General features: G+C 40.5%; 1 protein-coding gene across 3 annotated transcripts in view; it reads left to right on the top strand.

Moving 5' to 3' along the window:
- The window catches only part of tjp2a (tight junction protein 2a (zona occludens 2)), a 44,949-nt gene extending 28,743 nt beyond the window's left edge, over window positions 1-16,206 (top strand). For all 3 annotated transcript variants that reach the window (XM_036594508.1, XM_036594509.1, XM_036594506.1), the window contains 19 exons: window positions 81-714; window positions 2,382-2,485; window positions 2,623-2,776; window positions 4,054-4,165; window positions 4,499-4,614; window positions 4,771-4,873; window positions 6,733-6,883; window positions 7,018-7,126; window positions 7,828-8,047; window positions 8,698-8,882; window positions 9,427-9,522; window positions 9,639-9,718; window positions 9,866-10,076; window positions 10,212-10,312; window positions 10,405-10,626; window positions 12,748-12,843; window positions 12,980-13,258; window positions 13,653-13,735; window positions 13,866-16,206. In XM_036594508.1, coding sequence (XP_036450401.1) covers window positions 81-714; window positions 2,382-2,485; window positions 2,623-2,776; window positions 4,054-4,165; window positions 4,499-4,614; window positions 4,771-4,873; window positions 6,733-6,883; window positions 7,018-7,126; window positions 7,828-8,047; window positions 8,698-8,882; window positions 9,427-9,522; window positions 9,639-9,718; window positions 9,866-10,076; window positions 10,212-10,312; window positions 10,405-10,626; window positions 12,748-12,843; window positions 12,980-13,258; window positions 13,653-13,735; window positions 13,866-14,040 — 3,231 coding nt within the window. In that variant the 3' untranslated portion in view covers window positions 14,041-16,206. The remainder of the gene's footprint in view (window positions 1-80; window positions 715-2,381; window positions 2,486-2,622; window positions 2,777-4,053; window positions 4,166-4,498; window positions 4,615-4,770; window positions 4,874-6,732; window positions 6,884-7,017; window positions 7,127-7,827; window positions 8,048-8,697; window positions 8,883-9,426; window positions 9,523-9,638; window positions 9,719-9,865; window positions 10,077-10,211; window positions 10,313-10,404; window positions 10,627-12,747; window positions 12,844-12,979; window positions 13,259-13,652; window positions 13,736-13,865) is intronic.
- Window positions 16,207-17,078: the final 872 nt, after the last annotated feature.

The raw sequence follows: 17,078 nt of genomic DNA, 5'->3' as shown, positions 1-17,078 counted from the left end.
GATTTTAAGCTCTATGAAAGCACACTGTAATCATTATTTTTTTGTTTTTCAAATTTTAAATTAATGCTCACCTCCTGCAGATGGTAAAGAGGCCACGGAGGGTTCCAGTCAACCTATTGAAGCGCGCACCTTCCCCAGATGACCGTGTTTTCTGTAACCCCGACTACAATGATGATTACGATTACGACCAGGACAGACGCAGTGTCTACAGCCGGCCGGACCATGACGTCGCTTCTGAGCGTGGCTACCCGGACTCAGAGTATGACTACGACCGTGGCAGCCGCGGCCGGACACTGGAGCGGGATGTCAGCCCTGACCGACAGTATCGCCGGGACGGCAGCCGGGGACGACTGCTGGATCGCGAGCGCAGCCCCGACCACCGTTACCATCGTGACCGCAGCCCAGATCGGCGTTACCGTAGTGAACACGCACTGGATCGGGACTACAGTCCAGATCGCAGTTACCGTAGTGATCGAGGCCGTAGCCCGGACCGCCGTTACCGTAGCGACTATACTCTGGACCGGACGCACAGCCCAGACCAGCGCTACAGAGGCAGAGAGCAGAGGAGGTACGAGCCCCGCCAAGAGGAGCCACCGAAGAGAAGCGGCAGCCGAGACCGCCTCGACCACTCTCCCTCACCGACTCCATCACGAGAACCAGAAGCCCTGGACAAACCGGTCAGCGTCCTGCTACTGAAGAACAGGCCCAATGAGGGTATAGCCATACATGTCCACACCATCATAACATACACTACAGATCAAATTTTTTTTTTCTCCATAGTTACCAAAAAATGTACAGTTGAGTCGGTTTGAAAACAACAAACACAACAGATCTAATGACACCCAGTTTATTCAAGGATTTTTTCCAAAGTATTGTTTTGTTTTGTAGTGCAATATATTGGTTTGCAAGGCCTTTATATGAGAAAAGTCTTCACACTTTTTAGGTCTGTTCAAACCGGACGTTTTTTACATGGGGAGATGGGGTAGAATTACCACAAAAGGTCTGTAATGTTGCCATAGAAATTCCATACGCAACACGTTTAGCTGCTTACAAGTAGAAATCATCTACGGCTTCGGTAAGGAAAACTAAATTTACCTCATTTTTTAAATGAAGAAGTTTGAAGTAATAACTAAATCTTGGCAAAATTGTAAACAGTGCCATTAACTACCCAGTCCATACAATTCACTTATGGAAATGTTTTGAATGCATTGCTTCGGTAATTTCACAAAAAACTCTGGGGAGTGTTTCAGCTCTAAGAGGTTTTCAAATGAGGCACAATACACAACAGCCAATCAGAACAGGGCACACTGGGGCTCCCGAGTGGCGCATCCGTCTAAGCTTTGGGTCTATCATCAGGATATGGCGATTTTGATCCCTGTTGATGCTACAGCTCAAAAAATGAATAGGTGGGGCCCAAGGCCAAGAGATCAAGGTCAAGGTGCCCTCTTGTACACCCTGCCACATCTCTGGGTGGGTAGGATGGCTCCTCCGTCTGCTAGCCAGCGCAGGCATCTGTTCTCTGACGCTGATGTAACAGAACTGCTGGTTGGCGCTTTCCTCCGAGCGTGTTCAGCTGTCCATGACGTTGCGTTAGCAGCAGTTCGAAAAGATGCAGTGACTCACTTTAGATGACTCGGAGGAAGCCTGTGCTAGCTTTCGCCGTCCTAGCACTGGTGGTATCATGCGATTGGGGTTCTACCTAGTGGGTGGGAAAAACAAAGAATGGAGCTAATATATATTAAAAATTATATGTACATATATATTCAATAATAGTAAATACACTGTGTCATTTTTGTGGGAATTTACGGCCAACATGTAATTTTACGTTTAAATGTTTGTAATCAGCCTGATTTAAGCCACAGAGAATGCATGCAAATATAGCAAAAACTTCATTTCCACAGGAAATGATCGAATATTTACTGACATAGCAGTTCACAGAATTAATATAACTTGGGGTTATAGTCATTTCATTGAAGGTAAAAGGTACTGGAATCATTACAGATGCAGGAGTGTGCAGTCCATAAAAATTACTGACATGGCAGATTTAGATGGAACTAAAATCACTGAGAAACACAATTTCCTACTCATTTAAGTTTCATGGGTGAGTTTGATTTAGAGCTACAATAAAACTCTGCAGGACAGCCATCAGGAGCTAAACACATTGAGAATCAGACATATAGTCAAACCATTTTGTTCCATAATATACATGATATTATCCCAAATCTCCCAATTTTTTTAAACAGATGTAGTTTTACTGCCATGCTTGTGGCTTTTTTAATTCATGACCTCAAGCTGTTTGTATATAAACTGCAAGATACCTACTTTAATATTACAAACACATCCATCATATCCTGTTTCTTGTTTTTTTTTTCTTGCCCCAGAATATGGCCTGCGCTTGGGCAGTCAGCTCTTCATTAAAGAGATGACCAGCACAGGACTGGCCTCTAAAGCTGGAAACCTGCAGGAAGGAGACATCATTCTAAAGGTCAGTATCAGAAAAAGCCCCAACCTTCTGAGAGAAAATAGGAGGATTCTCAGTCTGTCAACAGAACTTCTTATGCAGTGAAATATATTAATTCATCTAAAACATCTAATAATAACTGTATAATGTATCTTTCTCAGATCAACGGTACAGTCACAGAGAACTTGTCTCTGAGTGATGCAGGAAAGCTGATTGAGAAATCTCGAGGGAAGCTGCAGCTGGTGGTGCAGAGGGACCGCCGGCAGATACTCGTCCGGATGCCACCAATGGCTGACAGCGATTCAGAACTGGACGGTGAGTCAAGCTAATTAAGTCATAGATAGCCTAGGTTTTCAAAAATTCTGCATAATTTTGTCTTTGAAATATAAACAAACTGATTCAGAGTGATGTGAAATCATGCATTAAAGAGAAACGTAACAACTCATACTTTTTTACGGTGGTAGAAACCAGGGGTCAAAATGTCTACAACACGAACATAGCCATTTATTTGCGATCCAAAACAACCTGTAAACCTATGTGTGTCTTTTTTTGGGTGTTTATATCTACTGTTGATAATGCTAAAATAGTAATACATCTGAAAAAAATGTTTTCTTTTCAGTCTATTTTGCCTTATAAAGCTCTGCATCTACCTCTGCACTAAGAACAGATTTAATGTCTCAGGCATCAGGAAGGATATTAATAACCATTTCATGAAATAACTTTCTTTGAGGGAGCTTTTAGAGAAGTTAAACACTTTAGACGTCTGGTTCCTATCACCACCACTGTGAACAAATCAGACTCTGCAGGTTTCTCTAAAATGGAACATTTCACATCAAACACATTTAATTTAAATATACACTTAGTATAAGCTCAACCTTGTCTCTCTAACTACCTGTCACTATAATCCTGTGCCAAGATGCTGCGATATTGTTTATGAATTCTTAAATTAATGTTAAAAAACGAATTTATTCAGTGAAAATAATCAGAACTATTGAGATGACACTGATATAAGACATTTTTACAGCTAAAAACACAGAGCTGGTTACTGGACCTGTGCGACTAGAGGCCTTATCATCTAGACAGACTGACCCACTTTACTGATTTCAAAGAGGAGAGGGAGAGGTCCAGTCCATGGCTTTGGCAGAATTATGTACACCCCTCATCATCCAAATAGTGGAGAGCAGAAAAAATCTGATGTTGTTGTTATTATTAGTATGGCATGGCCTATATTTGGTAGAAGAGGGTTCCTTGCTAGATTCCTGGTACAGTTTGTCTGATCTTGTCTCTGTTGAAGTGCAGATAGTAACAAATATTAAAGAACTAGACATGTTTAAATGTTTTAGAATTGAATTACTGGATGTTAAGAAAAGCAATTGTTTAAAATCTCAGTTTAATTTTAGGGTTTTCTGTTGGATTTGTTGTTGAAAAGCAGGAATGTACACATCCAGTGTGTTGAGTTTTATTGCTGAATTTAATGTTATTAACATGCTGGGCAAAACAGTAAAGTCTGCAGTTCTTTGATACAGCAGAACTAACAGTGGTCAGCTCTTCTGTAGTTACTATCTAGTAAAACATTTTGCTTATTTCCACAGATATTTCTGAGATTGAGTCGTATCGGTCATACTCACCTCAGGATGACAGACGAGGGCACCACTCGGATCTCTCATCTCACTCCTCCAACGAGAGGCTACGGGAAAAACCCAGGTGACCACCTCATAAAAACCTTCTGACCTTCTGAGGGTGCGGCAGCACCACTAAGGATTTACTGCATACTGTTATATATAAATCTTGGGCTGTGATTAAATCTTAAATCCTACATTCTTACATGGTTCCATTTATGGAAAATGATGTACATTTAACCAGAGACTCTCTTCCGAAAGCATCTTGGTTTAACAGGTTTCTGGTAAAAAGGGCAGCAGTCAGATGAATTACCAGGACTGTGTCCATGTTTATGATGATCCTTTAAGCTGTTCATAACCATGAAGTGACAAAGTGCCTAATGTTTTTTGAAGTGATGAATGATTGTGATTATTGCAGGGATGAGCCTCCAAACAGGCTGGCTAAGATGGGTGCAATGCCAACACCATTCAGAGCAGCTCCTGAGGACCTGCCGCCTCCTCCACCAGAGGAGCCTGATGTTGTGGAACCTCCAGGTACACAATGCCAGTAGACTGTCCTGCATTCTGAGAGTTTGGGGATTCTATCTCAATGTGTTGCACTGGTTTAAGAGACTAATAAATTTTGTCCATATGTTTTTTGATTGATGTGAAAGGCATTTTAAGAATGTGAGAATTGTGTTTCATCAACAGCTCCAGTGGTCAGTGCTGCCCCAAAAATAAGCGTTCCACCTAAACCCAAAGCTGTTCCAAAGGTGCCACTTCGACCAAGCCCAGAGGACCTGGAGATCTACGGGTTTGTTTGATTTTTGTCTTTTGTCAATATTTTATTTCTTAGTTTTACTAATCCTATCAGAGTTCAAAGCTGCAGAAATTTAATACAAATTCAGTTTTGGACTGTGAAAATGTCTTGATTAAGATCAATTGCTCGATTAAAAAAAAAAAAAAGTTTAAAACTTATGTTCTCAATGAATCTTCTTAAGTCACTTTCATGAACATCACTGAAAGAGAGAAAACTCACACCAGCAGGATCTCATGAATGTGTACATATTTGTAGTTACAGATTTTATGTTGAACAAGCTGTAAATTACATGTATATGATTACTCATCAAAATAATCACTAGATTCTCAATTACTAGAATAACTGTTAGTGACAGCCCTAATTTGGTTTATGTTAAAATATTAACTTAAATGGCAAGCCTACACATGTTGGCCCACACCTTAATGCAACACACTAAAAACAATTTACTTTTAATATTAGATTCATGCAAACTAGGGGTGGGAATCTCTAGGCACCTCACGATTTGATTACGATTCAGAGGGCTGCGATGCGTATAAAATGATTATCGATGCATCTCAATGCATCTTTTTTTTCTATACAGCGTTTCTATTTTCTCACTGTCTGAGGACTTGGTACTTTTAAAACAAAGTATTTGTAATGATCGATAATGAATTTACTTCCAATATCTTTTATTAATAAATCAAATGGAAGTGATGTGGCAAGTGAACTAGAAGGCTCTCATTCAGTGCTCTTGTTCAGAGCACATGAGACGCTGCTGCCACTCATCTGCGATGAAATGCACTGTTACCCTAAAATAAGATCCAGTGGTAATGGATGACCACGCAGCACATTACAGCTGTCCTACCCGCTTAATTCAGTGATTTTATAGCTTCGGTTTTGGTCTGGTTGTAGAGACGGGGAGGGGGGGGGGTCACTGTGTCAACGATGCGTTATGCGCATTTATAAGCAGCGCAGTTGGTTTCCTGGTATGTTAAATCTGCAGCGACAGACTGTCACACACTAAACAGTTACGAAGATGAAGTCGCTTCTCTTTCGAATTTTCCTGTTCCACCTTAAATGGTGCCACATTTAGGTTACATTCGACGCCTCAGTCAGAATTTAAGGTGGAACGGGAAAATTCAAACGAGTAGCTGGAGAATGAGAAGCGACTTCAGCCTCGTAAAACAGTCGAACGATGAGAGACATTTTAGAAGAAACTGTTAAAATTTTGAGGAAAAGTTTCCTGAGGGAAAGGGGAGGAAAGCGGCTATGGCTGAAGCATAAAGCAGAGTAAAGTAAATCTGCGCTCTCGTTTATGTTGTTTAACCTATACTAGGACATTAATACATACTGGACATTAAATGTTGTGGCTCCCAAGGTGGTTTGATTGTTGTTGAAAGGACAAAATGGCTCTTCTTATCATTTGGGTCGTCGAATCCTGACCTAACCTAGCTTTTAATGCAGAGGCTGCCGGGTGGATTTCTCGCTCATCCAGTTGTGTTTTTGTTATGTGCCACCACAGACTGTCCGGACGCTGCACTTACCCACTTCCAAGTTCCGCCTTTTACGTTCCGTCAACATTACGTTATAAATTAAATAAAAATCGATTTTTGTCATTTGTGAATTGATTCAGAATCGTTCACGTCCGCATTGTGATGCATCTAAGAATCAATTTTTTCCCGCACCCCTAATGCAAACTGTGCAGCAGTTACGAAATGATGAGTCTTGAAAGTATTAACTGAATAATTAGCCTGCAGTGTAACGGTTTGATGAACTCTGACAGTGAGATATGACGGACGGCTTTTGCCACTTTTCTTTGGTTTAACTTCAGTGGAAATGTTGTGTTTACTTGGGAAAATGGTTAATCTTTTCAGACCCAACACAGTGATGGTGCGCTTCCAGAAGGGTGAGAGTGTCGGGTTGAGACTGGCAGGGGGTAATGATGTAGGTATTTTCATTGCGGGCGTTCAAGAAGACAGTCCTGCGGAAGTGGAGGGTCTGCGCACCGGAGATCAGATTGTGAAGGTAAAAAAAAAAAAAACACTTGAACCTTGTAGTCTGTTGTTGTTTTGGTTTTTCCTTGCGCTAATTTTGTCTTCCAGCAGTCATATAAAATAGCCGATTTCCATCTGAATGGCTTTATGATTTCTCATCTGCAGGTGAATAACATGGACTTCAGGGGGATGGTGAGAGAGGATGCGGTGCTGTACTTGCTGGAGATTCCTAAAGGAGAGGACGTCACTATCCTGGCACAGAGCAAACCTGATGGTACACTCGCCCATTTTTAAAAAAAAAAAAAAACTAATTTTACTATAACTTTACTCTTCCTTAGGTCCTGCCCACACATATCCAGATGTTTTTGAAAATGTAATTTCAACTCTGCTGGGTTGGCTTGCTCATGTGAGCTTTTGTATATATATTTTTTTGCACCCTTGTGTGAATAGGAAGGTTTTTTTTGCAAATGCTGTTGGCGTAGATGAATTTGTTCATTTATTTTGAAAATAGAGAAAAAACTGTTTTAAAAATATCTGAATATGTGTGGTTGAGGCTTCAGTGACACTATTAAATATTCAACACATTCAGCAACGTCCAACCATACAAAACTTTCGGAAAGGAAATGCATCACATTGCATTTAGTACTGTAATAGGTAATAGGGAACTTATTGTTTTGTTAATTTGTCAAGACATGAATATTTGTCAATATGGCAGTAATGTTTTCCCTACAACAAGAACATACACCAGTAATTTCATAAAATCATAATACAGTAATACTAATCATAATAAAATATCTCCTGCTTACAAACACACATATGGTATCATTATTGAAAGTTTATAAACTGCACTTGATTAATTGCTCTGCTTGTTTTAAAGAATGATGAGTGAGAAATAATTCATCCAAATTACACCATGCTTTTGCTGTGCACTTCACAGGGTTGACTTGGTCTTAAAAATCTCCCCTTTTTTTGCAGTGTATGCTGACATCCTGGCATCAGGCCGAGGTGATAACTTCTTCATCAGAACCCATTTCGACCATGAGAAAGATGCCCCCCAGAGCCTGGCCTTTGGCAGGGGAGAGATATTTAAGGTGGTGGACACACTGTATGACGGCAAATTGGGCAGCTGGCTGGCCATCCGCACAGACAAAGACAACCAGCTACTGGAGAAGGGCATCATCCCCAGCAAGAGCAGGTATGTATATGTACATCTGTGTGTTTGATTGGCTTTGTTAGGCAAATTCTTCAGAGATTGCACAGTATCTCATCCATCATAAAGAGTACAAAATATTGTATGTTAATCAGTGCAATTCTGGCCATTGAAATTCTGATATTTTTTAAGGCTGCAATATTCATATGAGCCCTCTAACCAATCACCAGAATAATATGGGCCAATCTTTAACTGTGACCAATTATTGATTCACCAGTGCTTTTTAATATATTGCAAGGCATATTGCTATCACAATATTTAGCAGTATAATAGCCTTAATAAGGAATATGGCTGTTTGGAAGAGGCAATGCTTCTTTTACTCATAAAACAGAATAGTATTTAAAATTTGTATTTGTATGCCTTAGATTTATATTTTCTAAATTAAATATGTTAAATGTGTCACATCTTCACACAGCAACTATGAAACTGTGGCTTGCTGATCTGATATATTTAAACCTCACTTTAACACATTAACATGCCATAAACATGTCATGGCAGATGTCATATGCTGTGATGAGTGGACAATTTTGTTCAGTAATGTAACAGTGTAACCCTTTTTACTGTAAGTGATAAGCCATGACTTTCTGCCTGTCTTGATGTAGTTTTGACTGTGGTGTGTTGACATACACTAACAGGGCTGAACAGATGGCCAACGTGCAGAATGCCCAAAAAGGAGCAGGCAACGACAGAGGAGATTTCTGGAGGCTGAGAGGTCAAAGGGCTGGCAAGAAGAAGGACCTCCGCAAGAGCAGAGAGGACCTGACTGCCAACCCGGTGACCACACGTTTTCCAGCGTATGAGAGGGTGGTGCTGCGAGAGGGTACGGCACCTATACAGTAGTTTCTTATATGATAATATTACATTATTGTTGATTTTGCTAAAATAAATGATGTCCAAGAGTTTGTAGACACCTGCTTATCAGTGTTTCTTCTAAAATCAGGGGTATTAATAGAGTTTGATTCTGGATCACCCAACTCTGCGCAATTCCACTTGTTTACTGCCCAGTACTGGTAGCCTTTTACCCCTCTAGCCAGCAGCTGGCATTGGGCATAGTGACTTAGACTCATGTGTTGTCATTCTATTAGCAACATTTTCCTATGGAGATTATGCTTGGCTCATTTCCCTGATGTCCGTGTTATTCATCTGCTACTGAGAAATAACAGGTATAATATGTAGCGTGTACATACATCTGTTATACAAATTGTATAACTGTCCATCACCTATTTTATTTGATCTTTTGAAGATATAGTTAATGCTGTGTTAGCAATAGCTGAAGGGGTGTCTAAAAGCTTTTGGACATGCCACACAAGCCCATGAATTGTATTTTTTTTTTTAATAACACTGCTGTCTCTCCTGCTCTGCAGCTGGGTTCAGAAGGCCTGTGGTTATTTTTGGGCCAATCGCAGATGTGGCCAACGAAAAATTAGCTAATGAAATGCCGGAGGAGTTTATTATTGCAAGTGAGTGCTAAGTGATATAACATTGACTGTCTTTTTGTGCGTCTGTGTTGGGGAGGGTCATTGCATTGGGGAGGGGTATATGCACTACTAATTACTGTTTGTGTACCTGTTTACAGAGACGGAACCCAAAGATGCAGGCTCAGAGAAATCCTCAGGAGTGGTGAGACTGAACACTATCCGGCAGATCATTGAACAGGTAAAAGCTCACCTTCCTCACAAGCCTCTAGTTTTCTCTTTCAGGAAAGCAGTGGTCATCAACCCTCCTCCTGGTGACCAGGGTTGGCGACAACTGCTCTAAAGAGTACTCAAATTGACTGAATTCTCTTCCTGTCTTCTCTATCAGGATTTGCATGCTTTGCTCGATGTCACCCCCAAGGCTGTGGACACCTTGAACTACACACAGTGGTACCCCATCGTAGTCTTCCTCAACCCGGACAGCAAGCAGGGTGTGAAGACTATGAGGAATCGTTTAATACCTGGCTCTAACCGCAGCTCCCGCAAACTCTACGAGCAGGCTGTAAAACTCAGGAAGACATGTTCACACCTCTTCACTGGTCAGTCTTAAGAAACCTTACAACAGCAACTAACATAAACAGTAACATAAGCAGTTACGGTGCTAATAAGAGACCGACATTAGCAATGGCTCATTGAGACACTGTTAAACTTTTTCCCATCATTTTTCTTTGCAGCTACGGTGGATCTGACCTCAGCTCATGATGCGTGGTATGGAAGTCTGAAAGAAGCCATTCGTGAACAGCAGAACAGAGCTGTGTGGGTCTGTGAAGGCAAAGTAAGAGACAATGCACATTTACTACACAGATATCTGCATGATTCATTGCTAATTTTAACATATAGTAACTGTAACTTTCCATCATTGTTCAGCTGGATGGCTCTGAGGAGGACGTTGACCTTCATGATGACCGCATGTCTTACCTGTCCGCAATGAGCGCGGACTACCTTAGTATGGACAGCCGCCTGACCAGCGATTATGATGACACGGCGGACGAGGGAGGAGCTTACACAGATAACGAGCTGGACGAGCCCACAGATGAGCCGCAGGTGCCTGGGATCGGCCGCTCCTCAGAGCCAGTGCTGCCTGATGAGGTGAGACAATAACAGGCAGACAATAACATCAGTTAATTAATATGATAGCATTACTTTCACACTGGAAATTGCTGAAGCATGGATGCGGACACAAGCTAATGTGTTTATACAGCAAGAACAAAGCTAAAATACAAGAACAACTTAAATAATAACAAGGTACAAAGAAAACAGGCCAGGTAACAAGGCAGAACTGAATATTTAAGGTACAGACCACAGCAAAACCACGTATGCACAATAATAAGAGGAGATGATACCAATCCCAAAACAAGACACAGGTGATGACATGGAAGTGGAGACAGAATTTTCCAGTGCCCAAGAATGGGATTCCATGATACTTTCCTTGAACCTGCATATCTGTGTACTGGCAGTAAAATTAAGTGTACAAAATGAAAAATAAAGTCTTTGCGTCCAGAGCAATGCAAAGTGCCATTTTTACTGGATTGTTTGAAATATACACTATGTTTTCAAAAGTATGTGGACACCCCTTCAAATTAGTGAATTCAGATGCAATTCAGCTGATTTAGGCCCCACAACTTGTATAATTTCCTTTGAAAAGCATTGCTAATGAAATGGGAGGCACTGTGGCAGGCAGGAGTTTAAGGTCACTAAGTCACTTCCATGCAAGAGACAGCTAGAGAGGTGTAAAGCCGCTACGCCACTAGGCTGTAGAACTGCGTTATTTGAGCTTCATCCAGTGCCTTTGTGATGAGATGGCATGATCCAAAACTGATCATCCATCACCAGTATTTGACCTCACTAATGCTATATACAATAAAATCCTCACAGCAATGTTCCAACTTCTAGTGTAAAGGCTTCCCGGAGGAATAGAGGCTGTTGTTGCCACAAAAGAGAAACAATTTCTCTATTCATATCCTTGTTTTCAGAAGAAACGTTGCATGAGAAGGTGTCTGCTTTTTGACATTACAGTGTAATTTATATATAGATTGGATGACGAGCTTTTATTTTATTCTGTTATTATCAACTCTTGCTTCAATGTTACAGTTAAGTCACTGTTCTTGAATTCCAAGTAGTCAAGCCCTGCCAATGCTCCCCTCTGCAGGACACATGTGTAACTGCAGTCCAATGTGAAAGACCCCAAAGTATAGGGACAGATAGAACTCAATGGTTACACATTCGTGCTTTGTGTTTTTGTGGTTTTGTGTGAGGTTCTCTCTAACTCAGTTGCTAAGTGATACTTTTGTGAAATATCAGCCTGAGCACACTCATTGGTCACTCATACATTTGCTTATTTACTTGAAATGAAATCTTGGGGACTGTCATACTTAAAGGTTAAGGGTTCCAGTTTCACAGAACCTAACACATGCAGCCATGGTTAACTCTGTTACAATAGTGGTTGACAACTTTTAACCTGTTAACTTGGCTTTAGATACTCAGGCTGTGATTGATCCTCATGTTTGTGCACATGGAAGCATGACGTTTATGACAAACAGCCAATGCGGAAACATTAAGCGTAATTTTGAAAGGAGCTAAAAGAAATCATACTACGTACATATGTATAAAGGGAAGATTTTATAATGGTATGAAGTCATTTCCACTGTGTTAGTGCTTACTGGAGTAGAAACTGCTTTATATTCTTGATATCTATATAGTATGATTTGCTTTCTCTGCTAAAAAGATATTTTTCACATGGCTGATGCCACAAACATCACAAAGAAAAAAGAAAAAAATATGAAAAAGACCAGAGGGGTTCACTTCCATCAGAAGTCTGTCTCTGATTCATCCAAGAGCTGTTTATGATCCCTAATCCTTAACTTCATCTGCCCCGGAGCAGGTTAAGTGTGGAGAAGTTGCCATGGTGATGTAGCTAGGTAAAAAGATCCACTGTTGTGAGAAAGAAATTCCAGGGTTGATTTAGATTAAACAAAGCTTAAAGTTATCTGGCTAAGCAAGAAATCTTAATTCGTGAGACAGGCCTCAGGTCTAATAAAATGTAACTAAAACCACTGAGAGAAACTTTATTAGGCACAAAAAAGCTTGTTGTAGCCTGTGTTGTACAAATAGAACGACTTCATTTTAAATTGCATCACTTTTGACTTGCTGTTGTTTGTAAGTGTGGATTGGCCTCCTGACCCTCCTCACTCCTGCCATCTCTCTTTGCAGAAACCCGCCCCTGTGCCCCGTATGAAACGGGCTGGCAGCAAAGAGGTGCTGCGAGACCCCAGTCCCCCTCCTTCCTTTGTCCCAGAACCCCCCAAGGTAACCCCACCCTCCCTTATACCTTTTTTTTTTATTCCTTTACCCATTAGTTCAGTACTCAGCTTCCAATACTTTGTTTGCTATTAGCCTTGTAGTCTCTTCCAACAGCACTAAAAACCTTCCATGATTCTTCCAGGTCAGGTCTCAAACCCGCAGCAGTGACACTAGAAGTTTTGACTCTCACTCCAGCAGCACAGTGAGCAGCGACGCTCCCATCAGCTCTAAACCTCCTCCGCCGCCCGTGGCCCTGAAGCCCAGCTTCTCTGGCCGACCTGCCCTGCCTCAGGAACCCATCTCAGAGGCAGATGATCCAGCTAAACGCTCGTTCATGGGAAAGGTAAAGGCTTTTGAGCAGATGGACCACCTGGCCCGAGCACAGAGGATGTTGGAGCTGCAGGAGGCTGAGCATGCACGGGTTCGTCTCTCTCTCTTGCTCTCACTTTCTCGGGTCTTGAGTGATCTGATCATGAGAGGATAGCACTGAGTACAAGTGCTCACGCAGTCCGATGCATTGACATCCAATCACTCAAGCCCCCTTCAGGGGCATATAGTGGCATGCAAAACTATAATTTTATTTCTAAGTGAAAATAAATTAACACGTCCTCTACAGTAAACACACTTAAATATGACATTTTGCTTCAAATGCACAGTTAATGTAATCAGTATATTTTTAAAAATGACTCCGAATCGAATTGTACTAAAATTTGAGATTTTGTAATGCACTGATTTGTTTCATAAAAAAATCAGAATTGATTTGAATTATGAGGTCAGAGATTTGCACCCTTGATGCAGTCATCTTCTATCTGCAGCTGGAAATCTCTCAGAAGCATCCAGACATTTATGCAGTCCCTGTGAAACCAAAGCCCAATCAAAACAGACCACAGCCTATTGGGTGAGTTAAATCTTATTACATTATATGCTTAGTATTAATACAACATATGTACTCACAAATTAATCATTATGAATTTTAAAGTAGTGTCTTTGCTCGGCTGTCAGTTTCTCACACCTCTTATATTTTTCAGTTCCAGCTCCAACTCCGAGTCCCACAGCTCATCATCCAAACCGTCCTACTCGGAGGGCCGTGGACCTTACCGCTCTGCTGCTGATGATGATGAGGAAGAGTATCGCCGTCAGCTCGCTGACCAAACTCGCCGAGGCTACTACAACCCCCAGAAATACAATGACACAGAACTGTAGGACAAAATCTCCCTGCAGATTCCATGCCTATGAACCGACTTTCCCATGCTTGACCATAAATCCAGTCTTTCATAGCAGCTGTTTCAAGGTTGGGCAAACTCTACTGAATTATGACAAAATTCATTCAGCCTGTAGCGCAGTCAGTTTTGTCAAAATACAAATTCGGTATTAATTTCAAAGTATGTTTTTTTATATGCATGTAAAAGGTCATAATGTTAGGATGGATCAGATGGTTTTTCTGTCATGTAAAATATTAGCATGGTGGCGAATTTGTCATCATTCCATTCCACCTGGTTTCGATTAGCTGCATTTTTAACGGGAAACTCAGTGAATTTAAACTGTAACCTAAATTCATTTGGATTTTTGTCGAAATGCAGTAAGGCTTGTCCGACCTTGCAGCAGTTGCTATGAAAGAATTTGTGGGTGGGGCATGGATTTGGCCATGACAAACTGACCCAGTGTTCTCCAACAGATGTTTATTTGGCGTGCTACACCTGTGTGTCATTAAGCAGTGGAAATATGAATATTGGTACATTCATGCTAAAGTCAAGCTAACGCTCCTAGACCTTGAAATGATGTTGCATGAAAGTAAGTTTACTCTCAAAATTGGCTACTGCTGCCAAAGAAACTTACCTACCATACTGGGCAGAGCTGGTTTGTGTTTGGTATGTTGGAGAGGTCACCAGTCTTGTGATGTCAGCTTTCATGCAGCAATATTTATATTTCAGCTCCTTAACAGCCTTGCAATTTAAGGGATCTGAATGGCAAAATGTATCTGGTTTGGAATGTTTTAGTTCACCACAGGGCTCTTCCGAAGTGACTGTCAAAAGCACCGTTCAGACTCAGAGCTCGGAATATGAGCATGATGACACGACTTCAGAGGTCTATTGGAGACTGTAGAACGTTCTTCCCTATTCACTCTGATTCATTTGACTTACCAGTTCTTCTTCCAGAACGTTCTAAAGCATTTGAAGTTCGGTTCTTGTTGGAGAGTGTTGGGTCAGTGTGCTCTGGCCTTTATTAATGTGGACCCTGAGCGTGTTGTGGGATGGATCATTGCTCTGTTCTGAAAAAGGCCCTGTCTGTTCATGAGAACAGTTTTCACCTCCCTCAGTGTATCAAGGGCTTTTATTAAAGCACATATTTAAAAAGAAACAGTATGTCAGGGAATGTGGAGTTCTAGTGTTGAAAAGAAAGGGGAATCCCACCAATTTTTCAAAAGTTCTGCCTGTTTGACTCATTGAGATGTAAACAAAGTCATTCAGAGTTGTCTGATGTGAAATGGTCCATTGCAGAGAAACTTGCTGACTGGGTTTCCTTACAGTGGTGGTGATGGGAACCAGAAGCCATGATGTCTGCAATACAAATTCAGCCATGTTGTTTACTATCAGAAATAGTCAGTGAATCTACACATCGTCTGAGTTTTTCTGTGAGGGAGCTTTTCGAGGCATTAAAAGTCTGCTTCCTATCACCCCCACTGTGAACAATTCAGACTCAGTAACTTTGTACAGAACAACACATTTCACACCAAACCATGCTGATTGAAGATGTTTACTTCTAAACCACTTAATTATGCTGAAATCAGTGGGATTTCTTTTGAAACACACATGGCAGTACTGCTCCCCTCTTAAAAGTGAACATCATCTATTTTTCTCTTTTTATATTTGTACCATTTTTATATGAAACAGAAAGACTTGGTGTATATTTTCATGTAGCGTGCTGACTCTATTGACTATTTTGTTACACGTCTTTCGAAAATGATTTTATTCATCTGCAGTTTCTGTATTGTTTCCTCTAGTGAGAGTTTATAGATTTTGGAATGAAAGAGTAGTAATGGTCACAAATTATGTGTTGTAAACCTGTGCATCATGTATGAATGAAAAGAGATGATATACTATGAACATATGACACACTTCAACTGCCTTAAACTTGCTCTCTGATTTGAGGCTTTTGGAAGAGATACAGCTAGATTTTGTCATGTCAATGTTTATTTCCATAAAATACAGACCATTTTTATATCAACTTTTGCATTTGGATATGATTGATATTAGGTCCGTACTATTTCTATGTCTTTACGATCTCTGCTTTGGACTCCCTGTGAATGTGGATATGTTGGAAATCGTGTTTTTAACTTTCAAAGACAAATAAATAAAAAAAAATTCTGTATCTGTTTTCCTTTTACTTTCATTAATAGCATTAACAACAATCTTGCTCTTCAATAAATTACATCTGTGCTCATAACAATAACCTCTAATATCTTCTAGCTGTTACTGATTTACAATGCTAATAGTCTCTTCATTATAGGTCCAGTGTTTTGATCAAATATATTACCCATATATCAGTCTTTGGTACTTGGATGAACATGTCACATTTAGCCGACGTCAGTTGGATGAATCTGTGGTGAGCACATACTGTCTTGCTGGGTATACACTACATGATTTCACTTTGCTGTCTTTCCATTCCAGACATGTCTTGTTTTTGTAGAAAAATTACTTTTCCAGATTTCTGAGTTTCTAAGACAAGTAAAATGCAGTGCAAAATGGCCTTCCACAGAGCATAAAAACAACAAAACCACTTTTTAAAAGTTGCTAATGCAGTGTTGCAATGTTCTCTAGTGGTTGTACTATCAGTTCCCTTTTATGGTGATTAAAAACAGAATGGGGCTCTTTTACTGTCCTGAATTTGGTTGCATGTTGTGGACTGTATGTTCTATATATCACCTTTTACACCGGCAACTCAACGTACTATGGTAAGAACACAAGCTAGAGAAAAAAACACTTTATGCAAAAAATCTTTGGTGAATACATTAAACTACTTGATTCAAACAGTAACCTGATATAATGACAATGAACTGGTTTCTGCTTTTTGGTACAACAAGACCATTTTAACCCTGAAACTGGATACAGTTCTATGCCCTGTGGAAGCTTATAGGAGGTCATTAATGCACCATATATTACTTCAGAAGCACATTTTGCCAAAAACCTATGAAAACTGGAAAAAAGTGCATGTTTGAGCAAACATGATGGATTATTTCTTAA

Source organism: Colossoma macropomum, unplaced genomic scaffold (genome assembly GCF_904425465.1).
Source record: "Colossoma macropomum unplaced genomic scaffold, Colossoma_macropomum, whole genome shotgun sequence".
Lineage (NCBI taxonomy): Eukaryota > Metazoa > Chordata > Actinopteri > Characiformes > Serrasalmidae > Colossoma > Colossoma macropomum.
Note: the sequence above shows the minus strand (reverse complement) of the source record. Positions and strands in the feature narration are given on the sequence as shown.